At 43.1% G+C, this 26,849-nt stretch overlaps 1 protein-coding gene across 5 annotated transcripts in view; it reads left to right on the top strand.

Moving 5' to 3' along the window:
- The first annotated feature begins 927 nt into the window (after positions 1-927).
- The window catches only part of phf14 (PHD finger protein 14), a 175,605-nt gene continuing 149,683 nt past the window's right edge, over positions 928-26,849 (top strand). For 4 of the 5 annotated variants that reach the window (XM_078422089.1, XM_078422071.1, XM_078422105.1 and 1 more), the window contains exons 1-4: positions 928-1,055; positions 10,776-10,886; positions 17,636-18,219; positions 24,658-24,802. In XM_078422089.1, the coding sequence (XP_078278215.1) occupies positions 1,013-1,055; positions 10,776-10,886; positions 17,636-18,219; positions 24,658-24,802 (883 nt within the window). In that variant the 5' untranslated portion in view covers positions 928-1,012. The remainder of the gene's footprint in view (positions 1,056-10,775; positions 10,887-17,635; positions 18,220-24,657; positions 24,803-26,849) is intronic. The other variant, XM_078422080.1, reaches the window with a different exon arrangement.

The following is a 26,849-nucleotide window of genomic DNA, read 5'->3' as shown; positions in this document are numbered from 1 at the left end:
GGAATATGTGTCTGGTGCTGAGGTCTTGTTGGAGCTGGTGAAAATTGCAAAGGATGATCCACTGAATGCAAAGGTTGGCAGTGATGACCAGGGAGGCTCTTTGTCTGTCTAAGAAACGAAGAGTGAGAGCAAAGGTGCAGGAGATAGATGAGATGCCGTTAAGAGTTCTTTCTCTATGATAAAGGAAATGGAAAGGAGTGCTTACTGGAGGCAGGATGGGAGAGAGTACAATCAAGGGACCATGCAGATTTGAAATGATCGTTGATGGCTAGCCCACTCTAATGATGACAGAGTTTCAGGAAGACAAAATGAAGAGTCAGAGATGGACATGTGAAGCTGAGAGCAGGTTGAAAGCTGGCAACAAAAGTGATTACATTTTTGAGTTCTGCATCAACGTAGGCACCCAGCATCTGCAGTTCCTTCCTACCCAATACAGTAATTGACGATAGACACAAAAAACTGGAGTAACTCAGCAGGACAGGCAGCATCTCTGGAGAGAAGCAATGGTACTGGAATTGGTGTACTGGAAAAATAGTTGAAGGAGCCATTAGCTATTTGACCAGTCTTCCTTGTCAAAGTCCATAATGAAGTCCATCAACTAAATCAATTGAACTATCCTCATCAACACACTTAGCGACCTCCTCAAAATATTGATCAAGTTAGGCAGCCCTATTGAAAAAGCCAAGTTGTCTACTCTTGGTTAAACCCTGGCTCTCCAAGTGCACATTTGTCCTGTCCGACAGATGTTTTTTTTCCCCCAGATGCTTTGGAAAGGGTGATTTCGACCGATGGTTGGATTAATCTGTAATGATGGGGTGAAGCAGCAGATGCCGACCTCGGCCCAACTCTCGCTGCCGGCCGGCGGCCCCTGGGCGACGGCAGCGCCAACACTGCGCATGCGGGCCGGGCCGGGCCGGGGGATGGCCGCCGCCCTGACGTCACGCGGGGGGGTGGGTGGAGCAACGCGAGCCGCGGCCTAGGCGGCGGCGAAAGAGGCGGCGGCGGCCGAGCCATGTCGTGGAAGGAGGAGAGCGACGCGGCCATGAAGAGCATGTGTGAGTAAAGGGCTGCCGTCTGCGCTTGTCGCGGCCGGCCGGCTGCAGCTCGCCGACTCTCCATCATCGGCCCTGAGTGGGTGTCCCAGAGTCCCTCCCTCTCTCTCTCTCTCTACCTCCCCCCATCTCCCCGCCGGCAGCACGGTGACTGTTGTGTCTTTGCCGGACCCCCGGACCCGAGCCAGGCGAGCAGCAGCAGCAGCAGCAGCAGCAGCAGCAGCAGCAGCCGCCGTGCAGACCGTTAGCCCTTGGCTATTGCGGCGGTTGTGCCCCGCCAACCCACCCGGGGCCGTGTGACTGCTCCGCAACTCGGGCAGTATCTATCCCTCGAGGCAGCGGTGCAATTAACGTCTCAGCCAGGCCTAGTGGCTCTTTGTTAGTATCAGGAGTTGATTTGTGTCCATCCCAGAGGGTGCCGTGTCCGAGCCCACCAGCCACACAGATGGGTCTCAAGTTAAAATCGCCATTGCCCATGAAAACTGTTGGGTCTTAGAGTCAGAAGCGCAGAAGGGAGTCAATTAACCCATTCTGCTGTGGTTGTGCCCAGGACTTCATCCTGGGGTCAGGTACGACACCAAAGTGCTGAGCAGTCTGTTTCAGATAAATGCAAGTGAGAGGGATGGCGTCAGTCTGTGGCTATATGTCAGAATCGGATTATATTAAGCATTCATGGAGATCCGTGGCTGTTCTTGGAGCTCAGACCCCTTAAGACTCCTGGGCAGAGACGGTTTGAAATGTTAATCTCACCACCTTGTCTCCCCAGTTTATTTATGATGGGGACCTGGTGCAATGTCTTTAGTTGAAGGAAATTTCACCCTGTCTAACACTAGATATTGGGAAACATTTTGATAAAATGGGGACATAACGGGGTTGTAAAAAAATCAAGAGACTCCAGAGTGATTTATTGTCCTATGTCTTGAAACAGAACAATGAAATTCATACTTGCAGCAACACAACAGATATGTAAACATAGTAGACGCAAAATGCTGGACTAACTCAGCGGGATAGGCAGCATCTTTGGAGAGAAGGAACGGGTGACGTTTCTGGTCGAGACCCTTCAGACTGATGAAACATCATACTTTGTAAACACTAATAAAGAACAACTGTTCATTATATAATAAACAAACAATAATAGTGCAAAGACAAAAACCATACCCCTCAGTCTCTAAAGTTTGGAAGTTGTAGTATTTAACTGATGGCTGTTGGGAATAAGCTGCCCCTGAACCTGGATGTTACAGCTCTAATAACTTCTTCCCGATAGTAGGAGCGAAATGAGAGCATGTCCAGGGTGGTGTGGGTCTCTGATGCTGGCTGCCCCTTTGAGGCAGTGACTCTTGTAGATCCCTTTGATGGCTGGCAGGTCAGTACCCATGATATTGAGCAGTGTTCACTGTTTTTTTGCAATCTTTTTTGTTCCTGGGTGTTTGAGTTGCCAAACCAGACTGATGCAAACAGTAAATTTGCTCTCTACTGTACACTTGTAGAAGTTTCAGAATATTTGTTGACATACCAAATCTGCTCAATGTTCTAAGGAAGTACATAATGGAACTTAACATCTGTAGTGGAAAAGTTACTAGAGAGTATTCTGAGGGATAGATTATACAGGCATTTGGATGGGCAAGGGCTGATTAGGGATAGTCAGAATGGTTTTGTACATGGGATGTCGTGTCTCAAATCTGATAGATTTTTTTGAAGACGTGACCAAAACGGTCAAGGAGGGCAGAGCTGTAGATGTTGTGGCAGGCATTCGACAAGGATCCGCATGGTAGGCGGCTCTGGAAGATTAGATCGAATGGGATCCAAGGAGAGGTAGCTGAATGGATAGCAAATTGGCTCTGTGGAAGGAAGCAGAGGGTGATGGTGGAAGGTTGCTTCTCGGACTGGAGGCATGTTACTAGTGGTGTGTCTCAGGGTTCGGTGCTGGGCCCGTTACTGTTTGTCATCTACATCAATGATCTGGATGAGAACATACAGGGCAAGATTAGCAAGTTTGCGGATGATACAAAAGTGAATGGTTTTGCAGATAGTGAAGATGGTTGTGAAAGATTGCAGGAGGATCTGAATCGATTGGCCAGGTGGGCGGAGGAATGGTTGATGGAATTTAATACAGAGAAGTGTGAGGTGTTGCATTTTGGGACACCGAACAAGGGCAGGACCCATACAGTAATTGGTAGGTGTCCAAATAGTGTAGAGCAGGGGAAACTAGGAGTACAGGTGCATGGTTCCTTGAAGGTTGAGTCGCAGGTAGATAAGGTGGTCAAAAAGGCTTTTGGCACTTTGGCCTTCATCAGTCAGAGTATTGAGTATAGAAGTTGGGAGGTCATGTCGCAGTTGTATAAGACGTTGGTGAGATCGCATCTAGAATATTGTGTTCAGTTCTGGGCACCATGTGATAGGAAAGATATTGTCATGCGTGAAAGGGTTCAGAAAAGATTTATGAGGATGTTGCCAGGACTAGAGGGTGTGAGCTTTCGGGAGAGGTTGAGTAGGCTGGGTTTCTATTCCATGGAGCGCAGGGGGATGAGGGGGGATCCTATAGAGGTGTACAAATCATGAGAGGAATAGATAAGGTAGATGCACAGAGTCTCCTGTCCAGAGTAGGGGAAATGAGGACCAGAGGACATAGGTTCAAGGTGAGGGGGAAAAGATTGAATAGGAATCCCTTTTCACACAAAGGGTGGTGGGTGTATGGAACAAGCTGCCAGAGGAGGTAGTTGAGGCTGGGACTATCCCATCGTTTAAGAAACAGTTAGACAGGTACATGAATAGGACAGATTTTGAAGGATATGGACCAAGCGCAGGCAAGTGGGACTAGTGTAGCTGGGACATTGTTGGCCGGTGTGGGCAAGTTGGGCCGAGGGGCCTGTTTCCACGCTATATCTCTCTATGACTAGAGATGTTGTAAGTAGAGGTGTTGTCAGCAAATTTAAAGATGGGAGTTGGAATTGTGCCTGGCTTCACAGTCATGGGTATAGAACGAGTAGAGCAGGGGGCTGAGCATACAAACAGAAAGAGTTGCTTCCTAATTCGTATTAATTATGTTCTGCTGATGAGGAAGTCGAAGATCCAGTTGCAAAGGGATGCGCAGAGAACCAGTTCCCTGAGTTTGGTGTAGATGATGTTGAATACCAAGCTGTAGTCTATGAACAGCCTGACGTATTGTCCAAGTGGTCCAGATCCAAGATGGTGGATGTTATCAGTATATATGACTGTTGACTATTACAGAAGAGGATTTGGTAGATGAGAAATAGGAGAGAGCTAAGGATAGATTCACAGGGAGATTCCACAGGTGCTGTCGTAATAATTGGAAATAAGTTGTTCAAGGTGATTGTTTCTAAAACTGGATAGATAAGAACTTAAAACCTCAAAGATATTTAATGATAAATGGGTAATGTTGGAAATAGTCAGCAGGTTTGGCAGCATTAATGGAGAAATACTTACCCTTTCAAGTCTGAAGAAGGGTCTCGACCCGAAACGTCACCCATTCCTTCTCTCCCGAGATGCTGCCTGACCTGCTGAGTTACTCCAGCATTTTGTGAATAAATACCCTTTCAAGTTGATGACCTTTGATCAGAACTAAAATTGTTCCCTTTCTATTAAAATCCATTTCCACCACTATTAAAGGACGGAATCCAGAAAGTGTAGCCTATAATTTGTTTTTTTGTTGTTATTAATACAATGTAGCAAAACACATGAGATTTACTTGCAATTTTTTTTTAGTTTATTGTCACGTGTACCGAGGTACAGTGAAAAGCTTTTGTTGCTTGCTATCCAGTCAGCAGAAAGACAACACATGATTACAATTGAGCCATTTACAGTGTGTAGAGATACATGATAAGGGAATAACTTAGTGCAAGGTAAAGCCGGCAAAATCTGATCAAGGGTAGTCCGAAGGGTCACCAAAAAGGTTGATGGTAGTTAATCACTGCTCTCTGGTTGTGGTAGGTTGACTCAGTTGCCTGATAACAATTGGGAAGAAACTGTCCCCGAATCTGGAGGTGTGCATTTTTGCACCTATACCTTGTGACTGATAGAAGATGGTGTGGCCAGGGTGCGAGTCGTCCTTGATTATGCTGCTGGCCTTGCCGAGACAGCGTGAGGTGTAAATGGAGTCAATAGAAGGGAGGTCGGTTTGTATGATGGTCTAGGCTGCGTCCACAATTTGCTGCAATTTCTTGCGGTCTTAGATGGAGCTGATCCCAAACCAAGCTGTGATCCTGATAAAATGTTTTCTCTGCTTTTTCTGTTGAGAAGATTTTGTGGAAGGTGCTTTATTATTTATAGAGCCCGGTACTGCAAACAAAGTTACCACCCAGGATCGCTTAAAAATGTTATCCATACCATCGCAGAGCATGTTCTACTTTATTTTAAATGTATATCGACTGTGATATTTTGTCTTTGCTGATTTGGGAAGTTATGCAAAAACAGCTGATTCAAATACTTCATTTACTGTAGATATTAGACTGGGGCTGATTTATTAATTGGAATTTGATTATGGCACTGCAATTGATAGGGGCATCAAATTTGACAATGAAGGAATATTAGAATGAACCATAGAGGAATTAATTAATGCATAATAGTCGTCAACTGATTGAACTTTGTCGTTAATTGTGACTCGTTATGATTTGTAAAAACTAAAGAGATTGAACAAAAGGTTGAAACTGGAAATTTAGTTATAAAGTACAATTATGCTGAGATGATATTTGAACATGTTTGAGTAACTTGATTTATGGGGTTTCACTTGAGTTAGTTTTTCCACTTTGTAATATTCGCTGTATTTATTTGCAACAAATGTTGATTGTAAAATACTGAATCAATTTGCTGATAACACTGATTTGTTCTTAATTGTCCTGATGGTAAGAAAGAAATGCTTGATAAATCAATCTTTTGTAGGTGCTATCACATTCAGCATCCTCATACAAATGCACTTATTTGTTATCAGGTCTTTACTACTTTACTCCTCATTGAATTCAACAAAGGAATGTGAGTTTATCTTCATTTTCCATTCCTTGCATGCAGAGATTAAACTTGAAGGAGGAAACAGCGATCATTTGAATGGATATGTTTTTATTCATTCTGTCACATGATGTGGACATCTTTGGAGAGAAAAGTATTTATCTTCCACCTTCATTGTCCCTGAACTGAGGTGACACCATGTTGATGTGCTTGGAGTAATCTGCAGGGCAAATTTATTTGCCTGAGGTTTTTAGGAAATCAGATTTGTATGACAGATTTTGTGATGATCATTATTGATACTATCTTTTAAAATTCCCCAGCTGCCATGATAGAGAAATGAAAACGTCTCTTGATCAATGGTTTGGATACTAATTCAGTGGCGTAGATTCGGTGACTATTTTGCCAAATGCTTACATGGTCTGCCATGGTCTAGTGGATCTCCTGGTTGTTATCCAGTTGTTATATCATAGTATTGATCCCTGAGGAACACTATCGATCCTAAACCTTCAGTCAGAAAAACGGTCCTCCATGACTACCCTCTGTCTTCAATGGGCAAGTCAATTTTGAACTCAGTCTACCATGTCACCATAGATTCCATGTGTCGTCTTCTCTGGATTTGTCTGTTTACCATGAGGAACCTTGTCAAATACCTTGCTGAAGTTCATGTTGACAATATCCATTCCTCTAACCTTATCAATGATCTTTGCCACCTCCTCAAAAAATTCTCATGCATCATTTGGCTGAAGTCAAACGGAGACCATTTCTGAGGATATCCGAATGTTTGATGATTATGTTCTTCGAGACTGTTCTTCTAGTTTGCATGTGGCTTCACTCTGGCAGTAGGAGAAACCAAGGGAAGGGGAGTTAAAATGGCTAGCAACCAAGTGCTCCAGCAGGCTTTTCTATTCTCAGGCATTGTTTGCATTTACGCCAGTAACTTTATAAAACTGAAACAATCTACATTTGCACAGTTTTTGGTTACCTTGGTAGTTAGCAAGATGTTCTTTATTCATTGGACTGACCTTCCAGCAGAATATGTCGAAACTGAAGCTATAAAGCTCCTTCCATTAATAAACATTTTAATAGGTATGATTTCATTTCAAGAAATAATTTTGTTTCTGAGAAAATGCAAATAGATTTTGCCCTAAGCCTCAAATTATTTGACTTTGGTTTTGGAATTTGATAGTTTGGCAGCCATGTACATTTTTAAACAATTATTGAAATGTGTGCCTTTGGCATTTCTGTAATATTCATATCAGAAAGTTAGAAATAGAGGATTTGCTTTTGTCTCTCACAATTTCTCCGAGACTACCCATCTGGCTAACATTTCCCACTTTCTTTCAGTATCTTTCATAGTTTTCTGTTCTAGTGAGTGCTTGTGAAGCTCATGGTATGATTTGACTGAGTTCTTGAGGTTAGTCAGTTGTTTACACCAAGGAAGAGAGAATCAGATAACTGGAAATTACTGACCATTAAAAAATCTAAAAACAAGCCTTGTCACTGGTATACAGCTGAAACCTTTAGGATTAGACAATAGACAATAGGCGCAGGAGGAGGCCATTCGGCCCTTCGAGCCAGCACCGCCATTCAATGTGATCATGGCTGATCATTCTTAATCAGTACCCCGTTCCTGCCTTCTCCCCATTCCCCCTGACTCCGCTATCCTTAAGAGCTCTATCCAGCTCTCTCTTGAATGCATTCAGAGAATTGGCCTCCACTGCCTTCTGAGGCAGAGAATTCCATAGATTCACAACTCTCTGACTGAAAAAGTTTTTCCTCTTCTCAGTTCTAAATGGCCTACCCCTTATTCTTAAACTGTGGCCCCTTGTTCTGGACTCCCCCAACATTGGGAACATGTTTCCTGCCTCTAACGTGTCCAACCCCTTAATAATCTTATACGTTTCGATCAGATCTCCTCTCATCCTTCTAAATTCCAGTGTATACAAGCCGAGTCGCTCCAGTCTTTCAACATATGACAGTCCCGCCATTCCGGGAATTAACCTAGTAAACCCACGCTGCACGCCCTCAATAGATTGATTAAAGTGACATGGCCTCTGTCGTTCTACCAGCATTCATTGGGAATTACCTTTGTTTCAATATGGAGATCTCTGATGGAGTTAAAGTGACAGCTTACATTCTGTGTTCTGTACTGTTGAATGTCCTTGTGCTACCTTTGGGACTCTTGAGTCCTTTGGGGAACACAGAATTCCCTTCTGCTTTGCCAGGACCTATTTTCCTTGTGTTGCTGGAACTGCTGCAACAAAATGCCTACAACTATGGAATTTACTGGTCCTGAATGGGTGGTAAAGAAATGGGTCTGATGGCACCAGATCGTGGGGAGCAGGATTAAGTTTCTGGGTCATCAGGAAGGCAGTGAAAACTACAGTCAGCAGTAGTGGATGCAGCTCCATTAACTGCTGTGTTCACCAGTCTTGTCTCGCACCTCAGCTCCAGAAAGAGGCAAAATGAAAGAATATAGAAATGAAATGAAAGAACATATTAAAATTATTTTTCCATAAATGACAAATGACATAGATGACAAATAGGAAACCATCAAATTTGCATTAGTCCTTGTACAATATTGTAGAGAAGGTTTATTCTTTCAGTTTTGGCATTCAGTCGGGCATCTACTTAAACAGATTCCAGTGAAGTCATGGATTAGCAGAAAAAATAGTTTGAAGTAGCAAAGCACTATTGCTCTTATTTATCTAGATGGCCAGCAATTTCTTGATTAGAAATAAATAAGTCTTAAGTGTACTTGTATTTTCACCAGAGTCTGTAGTTACAGTTGTGCAAATTATTTCCTTTGGAAGTACAAATCAAACGCTCACTCCTTTAGTGGGCCTTTTGGAGCTATGCCAGCAACATTAAGTGGGAGATTCTGCTGAAGAGTAGCCAACTGGAGAGAAGGAATGGGTGACGTTTTGGGTCAAGATCATTAGTCTGAAGAAAGGTCTCAACCCGAAACGTTACCCATTCCTTCTCTCCAGAGATGCTGCCTGTCCTACTGAGTTACTCCAGCATTTTGTGTCTAGCTTCAGCTTCAGACTAGGATGGATGTAGTTGGACAGGCAGCATCTCTGGAGAGAAGGAATGAGTGACGTTTTGGGTCGAGACCCTTCTTCAGACTGATGATCTCGACCCGAAGCGTCACCCATTCCTTCTCTCTAGTTGGCTACTCTTCAGCAGAATCTCCCACTGGCATAGCTCCAAAAGGTCCACATTTTGTGTCTACCTTCGATTTAAACCAGCATCTGCAGTTCTTTCCTACCATGGATGTAGTTGGAGTTTGTTTAGATATGAACAGAGATTTGGATGGTGGTGTTTAAAATTCGACAGTTGTGATCTGGCTATGATTATGCAATGTTTTTGGATTACTGCTTTTTGTATTGAACTTGCAAAATTTTACGTGTTATTAAACTTGCATCAATATTAGTTAAACATGTGAAATCTTTAGGAAGTGGCTTATGTTGCTGCCTTTTACTGAGTCTGGATGATTTGACTTTGCTTCATTTTTTTTTAGTAGCCCTGTTTGTCAGTCTCTTGTTTTTCTGCTGACTAAATCAAATAGCAGTAAAAACCGAAGGTATATTATAAAGGTATATATATTCCCCAAAATATTTTATTTTCAATTATTTCTCCCTTTCTCGAAAAAACTCTTGAATTTGCTCCCAATATCCTTTCAGGCAGAACAATCTAAGTAATCACAGCTGGCTTGGTTTAAAAATAACCCATTTTTAACTGCTTTCTGTCTGTTTCTATATTCTCTCACTAAACGGTTCATGATCTAGAACACCTTATCAAATCTCACCTTGACCGCCATTGTACTTAAAACAACGAATGCAGGCTGCATTATTTTCTCCCCAGACTTGTCGTTCAACTGGGGTACCATTCTAGAACATCTCTTCTGCACTCTCTCACAGGCCTTGATGCTCTTGATGATGTTCAGCACCCAAATCTGAGCAGAGTACTTTAAATAGAATTAATCAGTTTTCTTTCTGTTGAACCAACATTCCGATATGGTTTTATAGAAACTTCATCGACTTGCTGTCACCATTTTTAATAAAATGATAAATGTACACCCCATGTCTCGCAATTCCAGCACCTTTTTAAAAACTGCAATGCAATTCATTTTACCACTCAATATCATATCAAAGAGGCACCAATTTATATTTTAATGTGTTTGACCCATTAAATCTGAGTGGCTCAAATCTGATGTTGCTGATGTCAGTGCATTAGATTTTCAGGTCTTCTGGTCTGCACATCAAATGCTTCAAAGAAAATGTTGTTTAGAGCTTCAGTTTTTTTCGAACTGCTTTAACTCTGTGAAAATCCTTAAGTGTTGTACTTTGCTGAAAGAGCAAGTTGTAAATGGTACATTAAGCCATAATTAATGCCTCTGTAAATCTAAAATTGTGTGCTGTCTAATTCCTTAAATTCACAGGTTTTGGATCTAACAGTTTTTACTTGATATCTTAGTTTGAACTTGGTACTTGTGTATGTCCCCAACTTTATTTTGCTGTCTTGAATGTTTAAAACATTACTTGAAACATTGCTTCCAGGTTGCCAGCAATTCCTTTAAATGTAATTGCTCAACCTACTTGATGACATCACTGCCTATGGCTGTCAGAGGTCTTTTTGCAGATAATTTGAATTAAAAGTTGAAATTGAAAAATGCAAACGTTTTATTTCATTGATAACACGGTTTATAGGCAATCAACTATTTTCTGTGTACTGAGTACGTTTTTTTCTGGATTTCTGCAGTTGAACGTGGTCCAAAGAAGAGACAGGTGAAAACACTAGCAACATCTCTTCTGGAAGCATTGGATTATGACAGCTCTGATGACAGTGACTTCGAAGTGGGAGATGCTTCAGGTGTATATAAGTGTATTTTATAGAATTAATTTTGTTGTGATTTTAAAACATTTCCTCTTTATTTTAAAGCATTAACTCTTTTGTTGGCGTGTAGTTATTCATGCACTTTTGCTGATATTTTTATAATCCAGAATAAATCACGTTGACAGCTTATTTGATTAGAAAGTCTCAAAGTTGCCTCGTTGTATTTAGCCATTGAGTTAATATGCAAAGCTCTTTACTGGAAGAAGTTTTGGAGAAGCTGTGAGAACTTCGCTTTACGTCTCTCAGTTTTTGAGCAATAGAGAGAAGTCCATGCTCATCCTATTCTGGAAGCTCATTTTAAATGAGAAAATAAAATCATTAAATGATGTATGGGTTGCTGGTATTGGAAGTAGGAGGAGATGGTGGTCGAATGCTGAATGACAGATAAAGAAAAGATTCATCTGAGCTATCAGCATCTGAAAAGATATACCAGCATGTTCTATTGTGAAAATATGAATTTGTTACTTTTATTTGTTGATCATAGATCAGATAATTCGGAAATAATTAAATATGGGGATGAATAAAGTTTTATCGTACTGTATTATTTATATTAGTATCTGTTGAAATTAAGCTGTTTCCCATCATTGCATATATTTTAGATTGTATATAATACAGGATCTTTTTCCTTCATAAAATTTAACATAATGCATAATTAAATACTGTTAAAACCTCATTTTGAAGTGTATAGATCTGATAAGATGACATTTTTATATTAGCATGTAGAAAAATGTCAAGGGTGGGTAAAAATATAATGGTATATGGAAGGTACTGCATTGACAAACTATGTGATCGGGATGACAAAGATATTAAAAGGAAAGTGGAATGTTGAAAATACAGTGCCCTCCATAATGTTTAGGTCAAAGACCTATCATTTATTTATTTGCCTCTGTACTCCACAATTTGAGATTTGTAATAGAAAAAAATCACGTGGTTAAAGTGCACATTGTTAGATTTTAATAAAAGCCATTTTTATAATTTTAGTTTCACCATGTAGAAATTAAATTATGGCAGTGTTTATACATAGACCCCCATTTCAGTGCACCATAATGTTTGGGACACAGCAATGTTATGCAAATGAAAGTAGTCATGTTTAGTGTTTGTTGTATATCCTTTTCATACAATAACTGCTTGAAGTCTGCTATTCATGGACATCACCAGTTGCTGGCTGTCTTCTCTGGTGATGCTCTGCCAGGCCTGTATTGCAGCCATCTTTAGCTTATGCTTGATTTGGGGGCTAGTCCCCTTCAGTTTTCCGTTCAGCATATAAAAGGCATGCACAATTGGGTTCAGATCGGTTGATTGACTTGGCCAATCAAGAATTGACCATTTTGAAAAACTCCTTTGTTGCTTTAGCAGTATGTTTGGGATTATTGTCTTGCTGTAGAATGAACCACCGGCCAATGAGCTTTGAGGCATTTGTTTGAACTTGAGCAGATAGGATGTGTCTATACACTTCAGAATTCATTATGCTACTACCATCAGCAGCAGTTGTATCATCAATGAAGATAAGTGAGCCAGTACCTTCAGCAGCTACACATGCTCAGGCCCTAACAACCCCACCACCGTGTTTCACAGATGAGGTGGTATACTTTGGATCTTGAGCAGTTCTTTCTCTCCTCCATACTTTGCTCTTGCCTTCACTCTGATATAAGTTAATCTTTGTCTCATCTGTCGAAAGACCTTTTTTTCCAGAACTGTGGTTGCTCTTTTAAGTAATTCTTGGCAAACTGTAACCTGGCCATCCTATTTTTGCGCCTAACCAGTGGTTTGCATCTTGCAGTGTAGCCTCTGTATTTCTGTTCATGAAGTCTTCAGCGGACAGTGGTCATTGACAAATCCACACCTGATTCCTGAAGAGTGTTTTTGATCTGTCGGACAGGTGTTTGGGTATTTTTCTTTATTATAGAGAGAATTCTTCTGTCATCCGCTGTAGAGGTCTTCCTTGGCCTGCCAGTCCCTTTGCGATTAGTAAGCTCACCAGTGCTCTCTTTCTTCTTAATGATGTTCCAATCAGTTGCTTTTGGTAAGCCTCAGGTTTGGCTGATATCTCTATAACAGTTTTATTCTTGTTTCTCAGTCTCATAATGGCTTCTTTGACTTTCACTGGGACAACTTTGGTCCTCGTGTTGATAAACAGAATAAAGGTTTCCAAAGGTGATGGAAAGACTGGAGGAAAGACTAGGTGCTGAGAACTCTCTTATACCTGCATTAAGGAGGCAATTAAACACACCTGAGCAATTACAAACGCCTGTGAAGCCATGTGTCCCAAACATTGTGGTGTCCTGAAATGGGGGGACTGTGTATAAACACAGCTGTAATTTCTACATGGTGAAACCAAAATGTATAAAATCTTTAATAAAATCTGACAATGTGCACTTTAACCACATGTAATTTTTTTTCTATTACAAAGTCAAGTCAAAAGTCAAAGTCAACTTTATTGTCAATTTTCAGTTAGTTTACACAGACAGAAAATCGAATCTCAAATTGTGGAGTACAGAGGCAAATAAATAAATGATGGGTCTTTGTCCAAAAAACATTATGGAGGGCACTGTAAGCTACTGAGAAACATTAAGCAAGCAACTTTTTAAAAAATGAAGAACCTTTTTAGCATCATCCCCGAGTAAAGATGGGCAAAATTATATTGGTGATTAAAGAAAAGGCAGAGAAACTAAATACTTTGTGTCCATGGGGAAAAAAAGGGAAACCTGGAAATAGTTGAAGGTTCTAGGTCTAGAGTAAATGAGGACCGCAAAGCATTAGTTTTTTCAGTTTTATTTTGTAAACCAGCATCTGTAGTCTCTTGATCTAGATATCTTCAGTTTCGTTTTATTTACTTAATGGAAATAAATCCCAGGATTTATTAAAGGTGATAATTCACAGGACCATATGACCATATCATTGTTGCCAGGGTAGACACAAAATGCTGGAGTAATTCAGCGGGATAGGCAGCATCTCTGGAGAGAAGGAATTGTTGCCAGGGTAACTGGTCTATATTTGAATTTTTTCTCTCTTTAATTGAAGAGGTGTCAAGGAAACTGTGGATCATCTAAAATGTCATAGATTGTTAAGCAGTTTCCATAGAATAGAATGTAGCAAATGTATGCACACATTATTAGGAAGGAGTGAGAAAATTGAACTATAGACCAGTTAGCTTGTTAGTAATAAGGAAATGTTGGAATCCTTTATTAAGGAAATGGCAACAGGGCACTTAGAAAACAAAAGTAGGTTGGGTGGAGTCAACATGGAAGAATGAAAGGAAAATCATGTTTCATGAATCTCCTATTAATTTTTGAGGCTGTAACCAAGGGAATAGATGAAGGCGATCCAGTTGATGTGGCGAATTTGGACTTTTAGAAGCCTTTGTCAAGGTGCTGTATAAGATGTTTCCAAGCAGATTTAATGGACACAGTATCGGTAGTAATATACTGGTGTGGATTGAGGATTGCTTTTTAATTTAAAAAATCATGTATTGTCTTGTTGATGCTGGATTTGAAACATTGTGCATTGGTTTGGCCCCTCTAAGGAAGGAAAAAAATGATAGTGAGTGCATAGCAAAGATTCTCCAAATCAATTCCTGGAATTGTGGGTTTGTTATATGACACAAGATTAAGGAAAAATATGATCTTATTAAAATGTACCAAATTCTTAAGAGCTTGAAAGGGGGGGATGTGGAGTTGATCTTTTCATGGTTGGATTGTCTTGGTCTGCGAATGATGGTCTCAAAACAAGGGATTGATTATTCAGGTCAGAGTTGAGAATTTTTTGCCCATGGATTTGAGCTGTAATTCTAGAATTCTGCCTGTGGAGGTTACGTTGCTGTGGTATATTCACGACAGAGATGAACAAACTTTTAGTTATTAAGGGAATCAAAGCATATGGAATAGTGCAAGAAGCTTTCATAGAGTCGTAGTCATACAGCATGGAATCAAGCCTTTTGGCCCAACTTGCCCACGCTGACCAAATGCCCCATCGACACTAGTCCCACCTACCTACGATTGGCCCATATCATTCTGAACCTTTCCTATCCATGTACCTGCCCAAATGTTTTTTAAATGTTGTGATAGTACCTGTCTCAACTCCCTCCTCTGGCACCTTGTTCCATATATCCATCCCTTTGTGTGAAAAAGTTGCTTCTCAGGTTCCAATTGAATCTTTCTCCTTGCCCCTTCAAACTATATTGTTTGGCGCTTAATTTCCCTACTCTGGATAAAATACTCTGCATTCACTATAGCTATTTCCCTCATGATCTTGTATACCTCTGTAAAATCACACCTCATCCTCCTGTGCTCCAAGGAATAAAGTCCTAGTCGACTCAACCTCTTCTTATAGCTCAAGCCCACGGGTCCTGGCAACATCCTCATAAATCTCTGCACCCTCTCCAACTTAAAGCATCTTTGCTACAACAGGGTGAACGAAACTGAACACAATACTCCAAATATGGCCTCATCAATGTATTGTACAAATCATAGAGTCATACAGCATGGAAACAGGCCCATCTACAAGTGCCTGCCTGCACTTGGCTCATGTCCCTCTAAACTTATCCTATCCATGTACCTGGCCCAATGTCTCTTCAACGTTATGATAGTACCTGCCTCAACTATATCCTCTGGCACCTCGTTCTATATACCCACTACCCTTTGTGTAAAAGAAAAGTTACTCCTCAGGTTACCATTCCCCCCTCACCTTAGAATTATGTCCTCTGGTTCTTGATTACCCTACTCTGGACAAAAGACTCTGCATTTACCTGATCTGTTCCCCTTATGATCTTGCACACCTCTATAAGATCACCCCTCAACCTGCACTCCAAGAAATAAAGTCCGAGCCTGCTTAACCTTGGGCCCTGGCAACATCCTCATCAATCTTCGCTGCACCTTTTCCAGCATAACAACATCCTTTCTATAACATGCTGACCAAAACTGAACACAATACTTTAAATGTGGCCTCACCACTGTCTTATACAACTGTAACATAAACATTCCAACTTCTGTACTCAATACTCTTGACTGATGAAGGCCAATGTGTCAAAAGCCTTCTTGAGCACCCTATCTACCTGTGATGCCACTCTCAAGGAACTATGTACCTGGACTCTTATATCCCTCTGCTTGACAGCACACTCCAAATTCCTTACAATCACTGTGAAAGTCCCGTGGTCCTATGGAAGAAGTTTCATTGAAATCGGTGTTATATTTTTAAAGTTATTCACATTTTAAAGTTTAAAAAATCACGCATGTGCAGTTGGGGCCTCGTTGATCTGGTACTTACGTAAGATGGCCGCCGCATCCGCGCTTGCGTAGAACAAACGTGTCCGCGTGCGCAGTTGGGGTCTGTTGAGCAGGGCTCGGCCTCCTGTCTCTTGGGGGCGGGAGAGCCAGGCCTGGTGCCGGGTGTAGCTGTCGGGCAGAGCCTGGGCCTGGGGCTGGACGTGACCGGGTAACCGCAAGCCTGAGGTGGGCCATGGGGAAAGGCGACAGCAGCAGCAGTGGCAGTGCGGCCGGGCGTTGGTGGAGGTTGAAGCCTGGGCTGGCGCTGGGCCTGACCTCGGTTCCCCTGTCCCCCCCTCCTCTCCCCGGCTGGCTCAGCGCCTTCCCCACGCCGCCCAGAGTCCAGTGGCTCAGCAGCAGTGGGAGAGCCACCGCCATCTACCACTGAACATCCCTGCACTGGGACTGAACAGGACCCCGCTCCAATGGCGGCTGCCCGGGCCGGGAGGCGGGTTGCCACGGCAACCGCGGGTTGCTCCTGGGAGGGGAGGGGGGGAGAGAGGGGAAGGGAGGGGTGGGAGGGAAGGGGGTGATGGAAGGAAGGGAGAGTGGGGGAGAGAGGGTTCTGCACCAATGCTGGAGAGGCAACCTGAGGGTGGAGAGGGAGGGAGGGGGAAGGAGGGAGGGAGCAGAGGAGAGGGCGCTGCACTAATGTAGGAGTGGTTTAGGCCCAACGGGTCCACTTGGTCTAGTCTGTATTAAACTCCTTTAAGCCTTCCTCAGCCCATCTATCCAACTGATCATGATCTTGCTGCAATTTGGGTCCTAACCTAAAAAATGTTAGACATAATCATATTAAATAGTGAAGCAAATAAATTGCATGCCCTATTTCTTGTGTTGCTATGCATTGTGTGTAGAACAATTCTACTTCAGAAAATCCAGCTAATAGATCATTTAGTAGTTTATAAGGATGGGGGAGGGGGGGAAACTAACCAAATAGTGAAAGGCTTGGTTATTGGGGAAGTCGAGCGGATGTTTCTACTAGTGGGACAGTCTAGGACCCGAGGATACAGTCTCAGAATAAAAGAACATACCTTTAGAAAGTTTATTTAGGATTTTTTTTAGTCAGAGGATGCTGAATCTGTGTAATTCATTGCCAACGATGACTGTGGAGGCAGTCATTGAGTATTTTTAAGGCTGAAGACAGATTCTTGATTAGTGAGTGTGTCAAGGGTTATGGAGAGAAGGCAGGGGAATGGGGTTGAGAGATAGATCAACCATGATTGAATGGTGGAGTAGACTCAATGGACTGAATGGCCAAATTCTGCTCCCTCAACTTATGAACATATTATTGTTGTGTTGATTAACAATCCATCTATGGGGCATTAATTTGAATCTTCACTAATAAAGCAGCCAACTCGGACATTAAGCCAGTTAATATTGATTATATATTTGCTTAGCATATTTATCAGTTATGTTGTGGGAATTATTTGCTTACTTAAAATGTTTATATTGCTTGTGTAGCAGATTCCGATGGTAGTGGGGAAAGTGCTGGTAAAGATAGTGAAGAAGGTTCAGAGAGTGAGGGTGGACAAAATGGCAGTGAAGAAGACTCAGAACAGGATAAAAAGGATACCATTGATGAAAATATAGCTGAATGCAAGGATGATCCGGCACAAGAACCTGGCAATAAGGAACCAACTGAAAGTAGAATGAGTAGGAAGAAAGCCAAAGAATCCATGGACAATGTTGAGCCAGATGAGTCAAACGATGGACAAAAGAAGTGGAATCTTCGTAAAAAGAGAACAATGCTGGATATGATATCAGTGGAAGAATTGAATGGATTTGATGATTATGATAGTGAAGATGATAATGACTGGCGACCTTGTGGAAAAAAGAAAGGAAAAGATGAAAATGACGATGGTGAAGAAGGTGGAGGTGAGGACGATATTAGTGACAGTGAAGAGGGCAATCCTGATGATGAAGACAGCAGCAGTGCCAGTGAGGATAAGAGAATTAGAAGAAAAAATAGGCCTACTAATCGAAATGCTGCCAAGACAGAAGGAACGAGTGATAGTTTTAATCTGTCACAGAATACGAATTATGAGGTACAGTGATTAATTTATTTATAAAGTAATTTTGCCAGTATAAAGAAAAAAAATGTTAACATGATTAGAATGTTTTAAGTGTTAAATCTGAGCACAATCTGTATACAGTCAGCCACTGTCGATTTGTTTTCCAAAACATTTTTGTGAAGGCACTTCATTATTATAAACTACAGAATTGATTTCATTTGTTCAACTACGACTGAGTGGAAATAATCCAGAGATTTCATTCATCCATTTGCACATTTCTTTTTACAGAGGATTAAGAATTCAGTTTAAATTGAATAATCTTAAACAAGATTTGATTCTTAAAAAATGTTATTATAGTACAAAGGTAATAATGTTGATCCATGACTAATCTTTACATTTTATATTGTAACATGCTGTTTGCCATTCATGCCTAAAATTGGATCTAAAAGCACATGTTTTTTAGTGTTAATTGTGCAAAAATTCAATTTACCCTAGAGTAGATCATGCTTATGATTACCTCCAAATGAGGGCGAGTTTGCTATGAAATTAAACATTTTGTGCAATATAATTTGGAATGCTTGAACCTTTGCTGGCATCAGCCATGCAGCCACGGAGCGAGTAATGTTACTATTTGCATGGTGTCTACTTCCAACCCTGTAAATGTAAGCTAAAGGTGTATACAGCAGTGCAGGACGGTGTTATTTTATGAGATGAAAAATTAAGTTAAATAGACAAACTAAATTAACTGAGGTTCTATCAACTTTAGAAGGCACGTTTTAATATTAGAGGGCATCGTTTGAAGGTGGGAGGAGGAAATGTTTTTAAAGGAGATGTTAAAGGAGAGTTATTTTTTAGAGTGGAATGCGCTGCCGGGGTGGTGATGGAAGCAGATGCAAAAGTAACCTTTAGGAGACTTAGCTAGGTGTAAGCCACCTCTTTTGCCAATTATGTCTTTTATTTTGATGGTAGCTGAATAGGGCATTGGAGAAAGTGTTTAGCACACCAGAAACTAGTGTATTATAATTTCTAGCATGCATATTTTGCACTACTTTGCATTCTTTGTAATTCTTTGCATTAGGTACATGATTACAGCTTAGATTCCAATGGCAACTGTATATTTTGTCGGAATAAACTAAAAATCTGAGAATCTGAGTGTCATGTGAAAATTGTTTGCTTGAATATAATCTAGGGTGGGAAGAAAACAAACTATTAATGTGGGGGGTAAAACATGGATTACATGCTATTTACTTTTAAAAAAATTAACTCTTTTGATTACTATTTCATGTAGTTAATCAGTTTCTATTTTGGTTCCTTTTGCCTTAACTACTCCATGTGGGCTGCACGTTCCAGATTTTTGGGGAAAATAAGTTTCTCTTGAATTCCATAGAACATGCAACAGTACAGCATAGGCATAGACCCTTCAGCCCACAATGTCCATGCCAAAAGTGATGCCTTTTTAAACTGATCCTTTCTGCCTGTTTATGCTCCACACCCCTCCATTCCCTGCATACTCGTGTGTCTATCTAAAAGCTCCTTAAATGCCATTAAAGTATCTGCTTCCAGTGCGTTCAGGCGCCTTCCACTCGGTGTATAAAAAACATCCCACACATTTCCTTTAAATTTTCCCTGTCTGACCTTTAAGCCAGTTTTTGCTCTCTAGTTTTTGACATTTCCATCCTGAGGAATAGGTTTCAACTGTCCACCTTATCGATGACTTTCATAATTTTATAAACTTCAATTACGTCTCCGGTCAGCCTCCAACGCACCAGAGGAAACAATCCCAGTTTGTGCAACCTCTCCTTAGATCTAATACCCTCTAATCCAGGCAGCATTCTGGTACACCCCTACTGCACCCTCTCCTAAGCCTCCACATCTTTCCTGTGGAAGGGGTGGAGAAAACGCGTATCCAGTATTCCAAACATGGAATAAGCAAAGGTTTAATAAAGCTGCAATAAGCCTTCCTGAGTCTTGTACTTAATGCCCCGACTGATGAAGGTAAACATGCTATTTGTTGCCTTTACCACTCTATCTACTTGTGTTGCTACATTTGGGGATCTAAGGACTTGGACCCCAAGATCCCTTCATATGTTAAAGCTGTATTACTGTAGTTTTTAACTACTCTTTACTGTAGTCATTATCTTTACATTTGATCCTCTAAAAGTACAATGCCTTGCACTTGCCTGGATTAAACTCCATCTGCTATTTCTTCCCCAATACCTGTATTTGATCTAAATTCTGCTGGATTCTTTGACATCCATATTCCCTGTGCACAGTTACATTTTTTGTGTTACTTGTTAACCAGCCCATTTATATTTTCGTTCAATATATTAGCGTTTCCATAATTAAGGGTACCAACCTGTGACATGAGTAGCCAAATTTGAAAGTTATTAAATTATAATGAAATATCACAGCATTAAAAATGTGCCTACCTATGATCCTTTTGGCTAATTTGTAATCAAAATTGACCAAAGGTTAATACTTTCAAAATTTGGAAAAAAACAAGAAAAAAATTATTTATTGCTCCCCGACTTACGATGTTTCAACTTACAATATTTCGACTTTGCGATGGTGCAAACGGCAGCGAGCCATAGCTCGCTTCCAGTCATGTGATCACGTATATTCAATGCAATGACTTGCGATATTTTCAGTTTCCGATGGGTTTCTCGGAACGTAACCCCAGCTTAAGTTGAGGAGCACCTGTAAGACATATGGGGTACAGTCTCTTATACTGATTTCTAAACTCCCTTATAAAATGTCGGCATGTAACCCACCATGAGGTCCGTATTTCACGTCAGGGTCATTACAATTGCGTTGTTTGAATAAAAAAAATCTCGACGAGTGCAAAAGAAACAGTTATAGCATTGACGAGGTCAAACAACGGGAGGGATTACAGAATGAGACATCAATAAATTAGGTGAGTAAGCTAGATTTTTATTTCATGATTTTAAATTCTATTCATTATTAAGTATTTCAATGGAAGGCTTAAACAAAAATATAAACAATAAAAAAGAAACTATAAATATAAAAACAGTTACTCTGCTTTTAACTCACGCATTTCACACATGACCAAAGGGACACAGCTACTATTCACATTGTGCTGCAAAAACATGGGGCATCTGAAAAGTATCTCAACGGGTGATAAATCATAAGCATAATCAGAATTTGGCTTAAATAGAGTTATTTAATTGCAAAGTTAATGTAATCTTTCTGGTATAAAGTAGCTTAGGCATTTGATGAAATCCTGCTTGAAAAAAGTCACAAAAAGGGCAAAACACAGGAACACATCTGATACTTTTCTTTGTAAAAACAGATTTACTTATTGTTGCTTCATCTCATTATTTTGGCTATACACCATAATCTATACTACTTAAAATACAGGATATGAAACAATGGGAATATTACATTTAAAAAAAAAGAAAATAACCTGGAAGTTTGGAGATGTTCAGTTTCACGACGGAGTGCTGTATTTACAGAAACACCCATTATATATATATATCTATATACTATTAAAACTCAGATCTTGAATATATATATATATATTCCACTGATGTCGGCTGAATACGGCAATTCCGTCAAAACGGTGAACCGTAGTGCCACGATTTTTGAACCGCCTTAATCAGCATGCGGTTCGCTGCTGGAAAATGATGTTTTTATTTAATTCGGACGCATATTTTTTAAGTTACAGAGGTTTAAAAGTGCTGCCCCCCCTGATTTATCGAAGTTTTGACAGAAGGGGGGCGCTGCGCTGCGGATTTATTCTTCATTGTGATGTCACAATGCCCCTGTGAGATGAACTCGAGCAGACCCCCCTTCCCCCCCCCCCCCCCCCCCCCGTGGTATTCAGCGTGTGACGTCACAATGCCCCTGTGCCCCTCCCTCCCCCTTCCTCCCTCCCCCTCCCCCCTTCCCCTCTCCCTCCCCCCTCCCCCCTCCCCCCTTTCCCCCCTCCCCCCCATTCCGCCCTCCCCTTCCCCCCTCCCTCCCCTCCTCCCTCCCCTACCTCCCCCCTCCCTCCCCCCTTCCCCTCTCCCTCCCCCCTCCCCCCTTTCCCCCCTCCCCCCCTTTCCGCCCTCCCCTTCCCCCTCCCTCCCCTCCTCCCTCCTCCCTCCCCCTTCCCTCCCTCCCCTCCTCCCGGTTACAATGGAATCCCTACGAGGACGGGCCCAACGGGGAAAGAGTGGTACTGGGAAAAGGGGAGAGCCCCCTCCCTCCCCCCCTTCCCCCTCCCATCCCCCCTCCCTCCCCCTCCCTCCCCCTCCCCCCCCTACCCCCCCTCCCCTACCCCCCCTCCCCCCTCCCTACCCCCTCCCTCCCCCTCACCCCTACCCCCTCACTCCCCCCTCCCCCCCTTCCCCCCTCCCCTCCCCCCCTCCCTCCCCCTCCACACCTCCCTCCTCCCTCCCTCCCCTCCCTCCTCCCTCCCTCCCCCTTCCCTCCCTCCCCTCCTCCCGGTTACAATGGAAACCCTACGAGGACGGGCCCAACGGGGAAAGAGGGGTACTGGGAAAAGGGGAGGTCCCCCTCCCCCCTCCCTCCCACCCCCTCCCCCCTCCCCTCCCCTCTCCCTCCCCTTCCCCCCACCTCTGCCCCCTTCCTCCCCCCCTCCTCTCCCCCCCTCCTCTCCCCCCCTCTCCTCTCCCCCCCCTCTCCTCTCCCCCCCTCTCCTCTCCCCCCTCTCCTCTCCCCCCTCTCCTCTCCCCCCTCTCCTCCTCTCCCCCCCTCCTCCTCTCCCCCCTCCTCCCCCCCCCTCCTACCCCCCTCCCCCCCCTCCTCTCCCCCCCCTCCTCTCCCCGAAGCGGAAGTGTAGTCGCCGTCGCCTCTCCCGCTGTTTGATTTCATTTATAACAAAGACATTTATTTTAAATGAGGAATGTGATTTTCATTAAGTTTGATTTTATTTATTTTAAAAAAGCTGCTGCTCTATAGATAAGTTTATTTCCTTTTCAACAAAGAACTTATTTTAAAGTAAAAACGCAGTTTTTTTCATTGGGTTTCACCCTCCCTGTTAGCGCCCGATTGGTTGGGTCTTTACGTGGTACCTCCCCTCCTCCCTCCACACCTCCCTCCCTCCCCCTTCCCTCCCTCCCCTCCTCCCGGTTACAATGGAAACCCTACGAGGACGGGCCCAACGGGGAAAGAGGGGTACTGGGAAAAGGGGAGTTCCCCCATCCTCCCCCCTTCCCCCCTCCCTCCCCCCTCCCTCCACCTCCCCCCTTCCCCCCTCCCCTCCCCCCCTTTCCCTCCCCTCCTCCCTCCACACCTCCCTCCTCCCTCCCTCCCCCTCCCTCCCCGCCTCCCGGTTACAATGGAAACCCTACGAGGACGGGCACAACGGGGAAAGAGGGGTACTGGGAAAACAGGTGGTCCCCCTCCCCCCTCCCTCCCCCCTCCACCCCTACCCCCTTCCCTCCCCTCTCCCTCCCCCTTTCCCCCCTCTCCTCCTCCTCCCCTCCCCCCTCCCTCCCCCTCCCCTCCTCCCTCCACTCCTCCCTCCCTCCCCCCTCCCTCCCCGCCTCCCGGTTACAATGGAAACCCTACAAGGACGGGCACAACGGGGAAAGAGGGGTACTGGGAAAAGGGGAGGTCCTCCTCCCTCCCCCCCTTCCCTCCCCCCTCCCCCTTCCCCCCTCCCCTCCCTCCCCTCCCTCCCCCTACCCCCTCCCTCCCCTCTCCCTCCCCCTCCCCTCCCCTCCCCCCTCCCATCCCACAACGAGGAAAAAGGGGTACTGGGAAAACAGGTGGTCCCCCTCCCCCCTCCCTCCCCCCTCCCTCCCCGCCTCCCGGTTACAATGGAAACCCTACGAGGACGGGCCCAACGGGCCCACTTGGTCTAGTATATATATATATATATATATATCCTCATCTTTTGCATCCATTTCATCTCTAGCCTTTGTTACTATCTCCAAACATCTGCCAATCACCTCTCCTCACCTTTATCCACCTAGCACTTGCCATTTTTCCCTATTCCTCCCTCTGTTTACAAGCTTTCTCCCCTCTACCATCAGTTTAAAGAAGGGTCCCGACCTGAAACGTCCTGCCCATTTCCCTCCACAGATGCTACCTCATCTGCTGAGTTCTTGCAAAACTTTTAAAAAAAATTGATTCCTACCTCTGCAGCCTCGTGTCCCCATGGCCCACCTGATAATAGCAATTATTCATTTCAAAGTCTCACTGTACATACACAGCTAAAGCGTGATATCATCCCACTCCACCAACACTATTATTACTGGGTATAACTGAGTATGAGTGGGGAGTTGATAGGGAAGAAAAGTTGCATTTATCAACATTTATTAGTTTGAGTTGACATTTGAAAGAAGTCTGAAATCAAGCATCAGAGCTCTTTTTAAAAATTAACTTGAAGTTTTCAAATATTATTAGGAAATCCTATTGACTTGCATTGTCACAAACTGTAGAAATGATTTCCTCTTGAAACTAGTTTCTAATGTAATTCAACTTGTACTTTTTTTTAAGGAAATCTTTTTAACAGACGGAGACCAAACCTTCAGTTCTCAGAAAATGGACTTTGTACAGATATGTTGTGTATGTCTGGGAGATAACAGTGAAGATGCTGATGAAATTGTCCAGTGTGACAACTGTGGAGTAACTGTACATGAAGGTAAGTTCTGTGTTTCAGCATTCTGCTGTTTTAATAAAACAATAACTTTAATTTGTTGACAAAATTAAAGTAACATTCAAATTTGAGCCAAAGGGCTGAAGATGTACAATTGGTTAACCACTGCAGGTTTAGTAATATTTATATTTACAGAAGAATGGCACATTAGTACTCTGAATGTAGATGAAAGAAACAAAGTGCTATATGATTCAGAAATAAATTGTGTATTGTTTTACGCTGAAATATCAGTAAAATACTTGTCGAAGGTATTTATTCACAAAATGCTGGAGTAACTCAGCAGGTCAGGCAGCATCTCAGGAGAGAAGGAATGGGTGACGTTTCGGGTCGAGACCCTTCTTCAGACTGATGTCAGGGGGGCGGGACAAAGGAAGCATATAGGTGGAGACAGGAAGACTGGGAGATCTGGGAAGGGGGAGGGGAAGAGAGGGACAGAGGAACTATCTAAAGTTGGAGAAGTCAATGTGCATACCGCTGGGCTGCGATCTGCCCAGGCGAAATATGAGGTGCTGTTCCTCCAATTTCCGGTGGGCCTCACTATGGCACTGGAGGAGGTCCATGACAGAAAGGTCAGACTGGGAGGGGGAGTTGAAGTGCTCAGCTACCGGGAGATCAGGTTGGTTAAGGCGGACTGAGCGAAGCTGTTGAGCGAAGCGATCGCCGAGTCTGTGTTTGGTTTCGCCGATGTAAAGAAGTTGACGTCTAGAGCAGCGGATGCAATAGATGAGGTTGGAGGAGGTGCAGGTGAACCTCTGTCTCACCTGGAAAGACTGTTTGGGTCCTTGGATGGAGTTGAGGGGGGAGGTAAAGGGACAGGTGTTGCATCTCCTGCGGTTGCAGGGGAAAGTGCCCTGGGATGGGGTGCTTTGGGTAGGAAGGGATGAGTGGACCAGGGAGTTACGGAGGGAACGGTCTCTGCGGAACGCAGAAAGGGGAGGGGATGGGAAGATGTGGCCAGTGGTGGGGTCCCGTTGTAGGTGACGGAAATGTTGGCGGATGATTTGTTGGATACGCTGACTGGTGGGGTGGAAGGTGAGAACGAGGGGATTCTGTCCTTGTTACGAATGGGGGGGGAGGGGGAGCAAGAGCGGAGCTGCGGGATGTAGAAGAGACCCTAGTGAGAGCCTCATCTATAATGGAAGAGGGGAAGCCCCGTTTCCTGAAGAATGAGGACATCTCTGATGCCCTAGTGTGAAACACCTCATCCCGGGCGCAGATGCGGCGTAGATGGAGGAATTGGGAGTAGGGGATAGACTTTTTGAAGGAGACAGGGTGGGAAGAAGTGTAGTCCAGATAGCTGTGCGAGTCAGTGGGTTTATAGTAGATGTCAGTCACTAGTCTGTCTCCTGTGATGGAGATGGTGAGGTCCAGAAACGGGAGGGAGATGTCGGAGATAGTCCAGGTATATTTAAGGGCAGGATGGAAATTGGAAGTGAAGTATATGAAGTCAGGGAGTTCTGCATGGGTACAAGAGGTAGCACCAATGCAGTCGTCGATGTAGCGGAGGTAGAGTTCGGGGATGGGGCCAGTGTACGCCCGGAACAGGGATTGTTCGACGTACCCAACAAAGAGGCAGGCATAGCTAGGGCCCAACCGAGTGCCCATAGTTTGGAGGAAGTGGGAGGAGTCAAAGGAGAAGTTGTTAAGGGTAAGAACCAGCTCTGCTAGTAAAATACTTCCTATACATTAAATAAGCATTCCAATGTCAGATCTCAATGTTTAGTTTTGAGAACTCATTTCAAAAGTTTTGATTGATTTTCAGTTGGATTGTTAACTTGCATCGTATGTAAGCTTTGAATAATATTTTGCTACCTCCTTAGGGTCTTGCACTGTGAAAACAATCATATTAACAGTGTGAAGTTTTTCAAACTACCTGATTGGTACTTTTGTTTATTTGATAAGCTTCAGTACCATAAATCAGGAAACTGATCAATCTGCAGGATACAGATTATATTAGGTTGTCTCTCTTGCTGATGATTTGTCAATATTAGGAAACTTGTAATTCGCTAGCAACACCTCATTTTATTTGATT

This window comes from Rhinoraja longicauda, chromosome 2 (assembly GCF_053455715.1).
Source record: "Rhinoraja longicauda isolate Sanriku21f chromosome 2, sRhiLon1.1, whole genome shotgun sequence".
NCBI lineage: Eukaryota > Metazoa > Chordata > Chondrichthyes > Rajiformes > Arhynchobatidae > Rhinoraja > Rhinoraja longicauda.
This window is presented reverse-complemented; position numbering and strand designations above follow the sequence as displayed.